The sequence below is a fragment of the Cotesia glomerata genome, linkage group LG3, assembly GCF_020080835.1.
Source record: "Cotesia glomerata isolate CgM1 linkage group LG3, MPM_Cglom_v2.3, whole genome shotgun sequence".
NCBI lineage: Eukaryota > Metazoa > Arthropoda > Insecta > Hymenoptera > Braconidae > Cotesia > Cotesia glomerata.
Window position 1 is genome coordinate 18,525,300 of NC_058160.1, and position 10,776 is coordinate 18,536,075.

At 36.5% G+C, this 10,776-nt stretch overlaps 2 protein-coding genes across 2 annotated transcripts; both read left to right on the top strand.

The window, feature by feature from the left end:
* The first annotated feature begins 5,478 nt into the window (after positions 1-5,478).
* Positions 5,479-5,846, top strand: LOC123261423 (rho GTPase-activating protein 17-like). Its single transcript, XM_044723016.1, has 2 exons — positions 5,479-5,560; positions 5,605-5,846. The coding sequence occupies exons 1-2, from the start codon at positions 5,479-5,481 to the stop codon at positions 5,844-5,846; spliced, it is 324 nt and encodes a 107-aa protein (XP_044578951.1).
* Positions 5,847-5,852: 6 nt separating this feature from the next.
* LOC123261424 lies at positions 5,853-6,680 on the top strand. The gene is made up of 2 exons (XM_044723017.1): positions 5,853-5,905; positions 5,987-6,680. Exons 1-2 carry the CDS (start codon positions 5,853-5,855, stop codon positions 6,678-6,680), a joined length of 747 nt encoding a protein of 248 aa, XP_044578952.1.
* The last annotated feature ends 4,096 nt before the right edge of the window (positions 6,681-10,776 follow it).

Sequence of the window (10,776 nt, forward strand, 5' to 3'; positions counted from 1 at the left end):
TTATAAAAGATAAATGATGCCTCGAATTTATCATTACAAATAAACTTACAAGGGGAGGATACGACCTTGGGGAAACGGATTTGGATAATCTTTGACGCAGTGATAGTACACCATGTGGGTATACTACCTCTGAAATACTAAAGTGCAATACTCAAAAATGGCTGAGAAAAACGCACTCAAAGTTTACTCAGCACTATTATATATTAATAGGTAAATAATTGATACATTAAATTATTCTTTAATAAAATATTTTTTTATTTTCAACTTCATTTCTATAAATTATCTACGGTGTATATCATGAGATATTTGTAATTCATGAATAATTCTTATAACTCTCATATTCATTATAAGTTTAACTGAAAAATATATACCTGCGCCAAACAATAAGAAGGGTCGAATATGGTATGAGGGTACAATAATTCTTGTCCTCGAGTTATTGTAAACTGTACATCGATTCGAGCTCTGTTGGCCCACCGGAAGAATAGTCATGTTGTTGTCCTTGAACCTATGTTAGTCCCACCACTTTTTCAGAAGCTTGACTATAGCAGTTAGTTTCTGAATTTCGACACGAACAAACGTATTTGTGCAGTGAAATTTACTTTAAAAATTGTTTTATAATTTATAAAATGTCATCAAGCGAAGCCAGTTCTTCTCATGGAGATGAAAACACTCCTGATACATCCTTACATAGTGATTTATCGAAGCAACGGCTAAAAGATGGAGTAGTGTATTATGAAGGTTTACTTCTTGAAAGTGATTTAATTGCAAAAACATCTTCTGACACTTTATCTGAAGATGCTATGTTGATTGGTAGAGAATTATATGATAATACGTTAGATATGTTAAATAAAAAGAAGTTCGTAAGCGATCAAGAATTGATTCATTCTCAAGAAGAATGCCCAGACGGAAATTTTGAAGCAGTAGAAGATAATTCAGTTGATGACTATGTTCCAGATGAAAAAAAAAACAAAAAATGATGGATTATATTCCTCTGGAATATAAAATTAAAGTTTTAAACATAGCAAAAGCTCACCCTTCATGAAAACTAGAGACATTACAAAAAAATGGATGTAGTCATTTGAAGAGAATGGATCATTTGAAAGTATGGGAAAAAGATGTTGAACATGGTGGAACTAAATTTGATAAATATCATGTGATTGATTCTTGGACATATGACCGCTTCGTCGAGGCAAGACAAAATTATCAACAAGTGACTACACGAAATTTGCAGCAATGGGCTTTAGCTGCAGCTAGACAGTTTCCTAATCTTCAATTTACAGCGTCCGACCCATGGGTAAAAAAATTTAAACAAAGACACAACATTCGTCAACGCAAAATTACAAAATTTGTAACAGACAAAGAAGTTCACACCATGCCAGAAATTATCGCCTCTGCAGAAATGTTTCGCATTCAAACAAAACAATTGATATCTAACTTCGATAGTGACTTCGTTATTAATACAGATCAAACAGGTATATAAATTTTCTAACGGTAAACTAATTATTTTTTATTCCATTATTAAATTTAATCGAAGTTAATCATTAGATTTTTAATATGCATATTTTCAGGATGTCAATACCAATCAATGTTTAATAGGACACTGACGGAAAAAGGAAGCAAAACAGTGTTTGCAAAAGTACAAGACATGACCAAGGTGTCACACTCATATACTGCACAATATAGCATAACATTATCTGGAAAATTACTACCACATGTTTTTATTTGTTTGCAAGAGCCTACAGGTGATTTTGGGCCAAGAATAAAAGAAAAACGTAGAAGAATATTTAAAAAATACAAAAATGTTATTGTCACATCATCAAAATTAGGAAAACTGACAACTACTCTCTATAAAAATTTTCTAGAGAAATGTTTAATGCCATATGTCCAAAAAATAAATTTCTTTTAATTATTGACTCGTGGACAGGAAAAGTGAAGCCAGAATTCTAACATGAAATATTTCAGCATGATAAAAATGCCTACATGCACATTTAAAGTTATACCTCCAAAATGTACTCCGTTAGTTCAACCATGTGATGTCTATTTCTATAGACAAGTGAAAAATTTTATCAAACGATTGCAAAGTACCGCTGAACTTCTAGACAAGAATTATGAAATTCATTCCCGAGAGGATTGCATAAAAATTCATTCGATTATTCATCACCAATTGTCAGCGCCAATATTTCGAGACATGATGGAATATGCCTGGTTCGCCAGCGGGCTTTGTGACACAAGAAATTTTTTTACTAATGTCAATGATGGGTGTTTCTCATTAGACCGTTTAAAAATACCGTGTCATTGTAAAAAAGCAGCATTTATTTGTTGTTCTTGGTGTAGAAAAACTTTTTGTTTTGAATGTTTTTATCATAAGTATCACTCAGGATCATGTAATAATATCTCATAATACGTAATTATAAAATATTGCTTTAATTAATTAAAAAAATGTATAATTTTCCATTTAATTTTCAACTTATTATTTGTTTGTACCACCGCAGATAATTTATAGAAATGAAGTTTAAAATTGAAAAATTTTTCATTAAAGAATAATTTAATGTATCAATTATTTACCTATTAATATATTATAGTGCTGGGTAAACTTTGAGTGCGTTTTTCTCAGCCATTTTTGAGTATTGCACTTTAGTATTTCAGAGGTAGTATACCCACATAGTGTACTACCACTACGTCAAAGATTATCAAAATCGGTTTCCCCAAGGTCGTATCCTCCCCTTGTTAGAATAAAAATTAGTAAAAATAAATATGAAGGACATTGTTGTTTTTTGATACATCAGTCTCATTTTTGTAAAACTGAAAAGTATTGTTTTTAAAATTGGACAACAGTGAAGTAGAATTACAATTCGTGTTATATAATTTAAATTGTCTGGTAACATTACATTTTACTGGGTAATTTTACAATGAAAATTGTAAAAATAAAAAAAAACTTTTTAAATTTTTTATGAGATTATTGTAATATATATTATAATATTTTTTTGTGATTTTACATACAATTATGTCGAATCAAATCACAAATAATGTTTGCAAAATTAAAAAGCTTTTTCTTAAAAATTGACCAACGGTTCTGTAATATAACAATGCGTGTTAGGTTTATACAAAAAGTTTGTAAAATTACAATACATCATAGTAGATTTCCTGACAGGTGTTGGAAAATTACATGAATTGTATTTTATTTCGCATTGCTATACACTGATTTGTAATTTTACTTATTATTTGTTTTGTAATATGATTGTAATTTTACAAAAATTTTTAACAGTGTATATATATATATATATTGTAACGGGTGTTTTAATTCCCGCTCATTTGGCCCTTAGTAAAATTTAACAACAACAATATATTCAACAATTGACTCTAAGATTTACCAGGGCGCCACCAGGATTATTTTCTCGGTTCCTGGAACCGGATACCAGAGCTGATTCTATTAATCTACAGGGAAGAGAGAGTTGGGGGAAGGTGGTTCTGAAAATGAATAAATTTTTATTTAACAACGGTACCAAAATTTATTAACAAAAGAATTTAACAACTCGTGCCCTTGCACGTACACACACTCACTTACAATTAACTCACTTAATGCTACAACTTATTACTACTCTCCTTAACTCCACGCTACCGCTTTGTCACCCCGCAAAGAGACTAATCGTATGCAAAGGCTCGTTAACTCGGCTCACGAAAGTAGTCGACCCAGTGACTAAACGTAGACCGATGTCCTCCCGTGAGCTTACAAAAAATTGCTTAATCCCACAGTACCCTCTTATGGAGCGACTATACCGTGGTTGCTACCTTACTACCGCTGTACCCCACTTGGCGTCTATACAACGGCTTCTACGCCAGCGAAACACCTCGCAAAGAGACTAATCGTATGCGAAGGAACGCTGGTAGCACTCACCCACTCACAACCCACTCTTCTCCACACACACTGACTCTACTTTACTTTTATTTTCTGGATTACAAAATTAAACTCCAAAAAAGTCAACGTTAAATTATCACTAAAATTCCTTCAGTCATTAGCTCGAGATTAAAATCGTAAACAATTTTCACAATTAATAATTACTACTTAAAATTTCCGACTTAAAAATCGACGCCTAAACTTTTTTCAAAATTACCACGAGTTTAATACTCAGTACATTGTATAATCCTCAGAATATTCTCTATAAAATTAACTAAATTTCTCGGACGTAATCCACACTGATAAGTAGTTTTACAAAGAATTTTACCGGAATAATGGTATTAAATTTTACTTATTATAATTTTCACAGGCTTCAATTTCAATATAAGATTCAACCGCGTGAAATTTCCGACTAGACAATTATTATTATTTTTATTGTCAACTGGATAATTAATTAACAACAATTTTATCTCGATGTAAAAATAAATTCCGAAAATCATCCGCGGTTATTTCAATTTCTAATTTCGTCGCAATTTTCTCAATACTTAATTTTCCAATAATAAAATAGTATTTTTAAATAAATAATGTTATAATTCAATGAAAAATAATAATTAATTGATAATTCAATTGCTATAATTTATAATAATAGTCCAGTTATTAATTTTATGAATTTACTGCGTCATAAAATTCACAAGGAATTTGCGCGCTCAAAAATGGACTCCGTTGTTCGTTACAGCGTACTAAGCTCGACCTCGGGTACCGAAGCTTGACCAGTCGTGAGTTGCTGATTGGAATAATTCTCGATGTTCAGAAATTAATTAAATTTGATTAATCAAAAGATGAATTTAATTTAGCCAATCTTAAGATGTTAATAATTATTAACTGGCCATTTCAATAATCTAATTACTCACGACTATTAACCCAGGAGATCTAGAACATTCCTCGGGTATAAACCCCCAGGAGGAACGCTCCCAGCAATTAACGAATCAATTCAATTAAATAATTAATTATTATTGAGCAAAATTATTAAACAATTGAATTATCCAAACTTGAATAAATAAAATGAGAAGTAGTGTGTTTGATGAGCCGGGTATATGGCCCCAAGGCTCATCATTACCAAAGTCCAATACCTGGTGTAAATTTGGTTGAAGAAACTCTAGGGTTGATACTCGCTTCCTTCTTTGGACTTCTTGATGTTACTCGTTCCAACACTTTACTACTTCTCTGGACACCACGCATGGCTCGTCTATATAACGACCCCAAAAATACCCCCTCCTGCTCTCTCTCTAGGCCCGAAGATCGATGCGCTCAAATGCTAGTCGAAAAGTTATCGATTTCTGGCGACTTATCGATTAAAGGTAATTTACCCTGTTACAATATATATATATATATATATATATATATATATATATATATATATATATATAATATATATATATATATATATATATATATATATATATATATATATATATTGACCCCCACAATTGGTGACCCCTAACGCTTGATAAAATTCAGCAACATTCCAGCGACGCCATTTTGTAATCATCAATTCAGCGTTACCGCCAAAAAATTCGCAATTAATGCAAGATACGACGAGTAACGAGCATACGAAGACCCCGGAAAAAACACAAACTGGAAATAGCAAGGAGCAACCACCAGCTGGTAACTGGTTCCATCATACAGGCTATTATCATCCAATGTATCAGCAATACCCAGTTCAGACAGGTATTCACATCCCTACATCAAGCAGGAGCAACGAGACTCCCAACTTGCTCAAACGTACAATAATGGTTTAATTACCTACGCGTACCCTCCAATGAACTACTCGGGAAATGGTCCACCGATGCAAAACACGCAACCTAGACAACCACCACCAGCTCTGAATCCACCGATGCAGATGATCCCACCAGGATTACCACCGCCACGACCACCACCAGCTGGCAACTAGCAAAACATGGCTCAACAGACAAGTGCTCCACAACTTAACCTCCCATTGAGACCAGCAAGGTTAGAAAGGAATGACCTCCCGCCATTCTGGCCTTAGCACGCCAAGTTATGGTTCAGCGCAGCAGAGTCAACCTTTTCCAGCAAAGCAGTGGCAGATGACGACGAAAAATTTAGAGCAGTAATCACCAAGCTCGAGCAAGAACATCCCACTGCAATCGAGCAACTGGTTACCAACCCACCAGGACAAAACAAATATCTGGCAATTAAAACTGCATTGATAAATTACTACTCATTATCTCGGGAAGAGAGCTTCAGAACTCTTGTTTCCGGACTGTCACTAAAAGGTCGACGACCTTCGGAATTATATGCTGAAATGTGCAAGCTCCCAGGTAACGCAGTAGGTCCAGAATTCATCAGAACCATGTGGATGGATCGAATGCCTAAAGACATGCAGATGATCTTATCACTCGCCGAGACTCTGGACAGCAGCATACTACTTGAATTAGCTGAAAAAACAATGTCACTATGCGCCAAAAATGCTAACCCGCAAGTAGCCGCAATAGCACGAAATCCACACAAGGATTGCGACGAGAAATTCCAGATTCTTACAAAAGAAATGAAAAATCTGTCAACAAAAATCGACAGCTTAGTCGGGGCTCAGAGAAAATCTCGCAGCAACTCCCCACATCCTCAGGGAAGTGACTCTCGAACCAATAGCGCTGATCGAGCACCAAAGCTTTGCTTTTACCACAAAAAATTTGGAGCACTAGCATTCAAATGCGTGCCTAAATGTTCCTGGGATGAGAACCAGGGAAACTCTCAAAGCCATCAATAGACGCGACGGCTACGGATGGTGAAACAAAGTCTCGTCGTCTGTTCTTATACGATAAGAACACAAAATCAAGTGTCCTTATCAACACAGTAGCTGAAATATCAGTCATTCCTCCAAGTCTTCAAGATTTAAAAAATACAACTTCACACACCCTGTATTCAGTCAACCAAGAATCCATTCATACCTACGGGGAGAGAATGGTCACAATGAACCTAGGTCTACGCCGACCCATACAATGGGCCTTCTGCATTGCTGTCGTGCCGTATCCTATCATTGGAGCTGATCTTCTTGGGAGTTTAGGATTCGTAGTAGACATTAAACAAGGTCTACTCATCGATCCTGAGACTGGAACAAAAGCGAAAGGTACGTTTAGTAACTTTTTTGTGCAATCGATCTTTGCGGTAAATTTTAACGATAAATTTGCAGATATTTTAAAAGAATTTCCCGAGTTGCTGGGAAATCCTTCTAATAGTATAGCAGCGAAAAATCCTGTTAGACATCATATCAAAACTACGGGACCGCCATGCGCACAGCGCGTTCGACAGCTCCGCCCAGAGCTACTCAAAAAGGCCAAGGAGGAATTTCAAATAATGCTTGACATGGGCATTATGAGACCCTCCAGCAGTCAATGGGCCAGCCCGCTACACATAGTGCCAAAGAAAAATGGTGATTGACGACCTTGTGGAGATTTTAGAAAACTGAACGAATGAACCGAGCCAGACCAGCATCCAATTTCATTATTAACAGACTGCACTTGGTTTTTGGCAGGGAAAAAAATATTTTCTAAAATCGATCTCAAACGAGCGTACAACCATATACGAGTAGCCGAAGAAGATATATCTAAGACGGCTATAATCACGCCATTTGGACTCTTCGAGTCAGTCTACTTACCCTATGGTCTACGAAACGCAGCTCAGTCTTTCCAGAGACACATCAATGAAGTAATTCGAGGACTAAAAAACGTCTTTGCTTTCATTGATGATATTTTGGTCGCATCCGAGACCGAAGAGGAACATGAGGAACAGTTACGTGCACTTTTTGAACGACTGAAACAGTACGGTTTGTGCATTAACGCTGACAAGTGCATTTTCGGTGCATCATCAATCGATTTTTTGGGCTATCGACTCTCCGCGGAAGGTGCTTCCCCATTACCGGACCGAGTCCAAGCCTTACTCGACTACAAAAAGCCTGACACAATTGTAGAATTAAGACGCTTCATAGGAGCTGTCAATTTCTACCGCCGTAACGTCAAAAATGCAGCCGAAGCACAAGCGTCTCTGAATGAGTTGTTAAAAGACTCCAAAAAGAACGATAAACGACCCGTTCCTTGGACAGAAGAAACTTCACAAGCTTTCGAGAAGATAAAAGAACAATTGGCACAGGCCACCCTCCTAGCACATCCCGTTCATGGAGCCGAGCTACGACTAGTCACCGACGCGTCAAGCACAGCCATCGGCGCATCCATAGAACAACGAGTTGACGAAAACTGGCAGCCACTCGGATTCTTTTCCCGAAAACTTACTGAAGCCCAAAAGAAATACAGCACCTACGACAGGGAGCTTACAGCAGTCTTCGAAGCCGTAAAATATTTTCAACACAGTTTGGAAGGACGAAATTTTGCCATTGTCACAGACCACAAACCATTGATCTACGCCTTTCAGCAAAAAGGAGATAAAACTTCTCCACGGCAAATCAGGCAATTAGGATACATATCAACGGCGCAGAAAATTTGGTAGCAGACGCGTTGTCACGAATTGACGCGATCAGACTGCCAACAGCTATAAATTTCGAAGAGTTAGCCTGAGCTCAGACAAACGACATCGAGTTAGCACAGCTGATCAGCGATCAGAACTCATCGCTCAAACTACAAAAACTAACCTTTGGACCAGACCACCAGGCAATGTATTGTGATGTTTCTGCAAATGACATACGACCTTTTGTACCAGCGAGCCTTCGTCGCCAGATTTTCGACACATTTCATAACTTGTCTCATCCTAGCGGCCGAGTAACAAATAAAATTATCGCACAGAGGTACATTTGGCCTTCTATGAATAAAGACATTACCAAATGGGCCAAAAATTGTCTTCAGTGTCAAAAATCAAAAGTCGGTCATCATGTGCACACACAGCCTGCTGCATTCACAAATCCTGACGCGAGACTAGATCATGTACACATTGATTTAGTTGGCCCAATGCCTGAATCCGAAGGATTTCAATATTGCTTAACCATGGTTGATAGATTCACTAGATGGCCAGAAGCTATTCCCATCAAGGACATCATATCACTGCGGGAACGATAGCTACCGCTTTCTATGATCATTGGATCGCTCGGTTTGGTTGCCCCAAGTTGGTCACCACTGACCAGGGATCTCAATTTGAAAGCGCTCTGTACCAAGCACTAATGGACTCATCGAGCGTTGGCACAGGACTATGAAGGCCGCAATTATGTGTCACGAGAACCCTCAATGGACTAAAGTGCTTCCGACCGTCTTATTAGGACTGAGATCCTGCTACAAGGAGGAACCCACACTGAAAAAATATATATGCACATATATGTTGACAAAAATACATATACGTCGACATATAAAATATATACGCCACATACTTTTTTTTTTGCCCCCGTATATGCGGCATATATTTTTTTTCAGTACGGGAACTCAAGGCTTCACCAGCCGAATTCCTCTACGGTACAAACCTCAGGATACCAGGAGAATTTTTTACACACGAAGATCCTCCAGATGACCCTTAGTTTTTCCTAGAAGATTTTATAGTCCATATGAGAGACGTTAAGCCAGCTCCCGCAGCTCATCATTGCAAAAGAAAAGCTTTCTGCTATAAAGATTTGTCAACATGTACCCACGTCTTCCTAAGACTCGATGCTGTCAAACGCCCTTTGGAGCAACCTTACTCAAGACCACACCTCGTGAATAAACGTATTGACGATCGTACTTTTAGCATCAACGTCAATGGAAAAGATACAGTTGTCAACGTTGAACGCCTTAAACCTGCTCACATGGAAACCGCAGAGTTACCAGAGCCAGAGGATCCAGAACCGGCACCAGAAACCTCTGAACAACCTGCCACTGAGAACCTAGTCGTACCAGTCGAAGTTCATAGACCAATGACTACCACGACTAGCAATAAGGATCCACTAACTCCAAAGACGTTCATTCCAGGACTACAACCGGTGCAAACTACGTTTTCACCGACTCTGCGAACCTACCCAACGAAGAAAGTCAAAATAAATCTTCAGAAAAATCAGGTATTCGCATTCTACCGAACACCGCCTACTTGATTCTCAGGGGGGGGGGAGTGGTGTAGGGGATATACACGCACACATTCATACATGGACACATACACACAAGTCAAACCTCACACACTGTACGACAGTGGAGGCAACTCAACTATACGAAAATTTGGTTGGCAGTTAAATTATTATTATTATTACTAATCTAATCATTAAGTATACACATACATGTGATGCTACTTTAACAATTAAATAACTAATTATTTTTGTATTACAAATTAATAAGTTGTGATTAATAAAGAGATTGTTGCTGTATACACGCGTTAATAATTAATTATATAAATAATATAAATAAGTGGAGAAATATATATATATATATATATATATATATATATATATATATATATATATATATGTATATATATATATATATATATATATATATATATTAACCCCCACAGGTGTTCGACAACGAGGGCCTCTCTAGCCATTTTCCCAAATTTAATAGTCCCTTCGTTCGTGACCGATATTATAGGGTTTCACCCGTGCGAGTAAGGACTATGATTCATTACCAATAATCAATACTATAAAACTTGAACATTTCCTTTGTTACTTGTCCCGAAACCCATCGTTGGACTTTGGCTCGAAGTACTGAAACAAACTTATAATAAAATTAGGTACTATATGACAATGATTTACGGCGATGTATACAAACAATAATAATAATAAATTATAAATATCTGAAATAAAGTAAAATTAATTCTTAAATTAATAACAATAATATCAAAAATTCCAAATATAAACAGTAATAATAATAAATGTAATAAATAAATTAATAAATAGATACAAGATA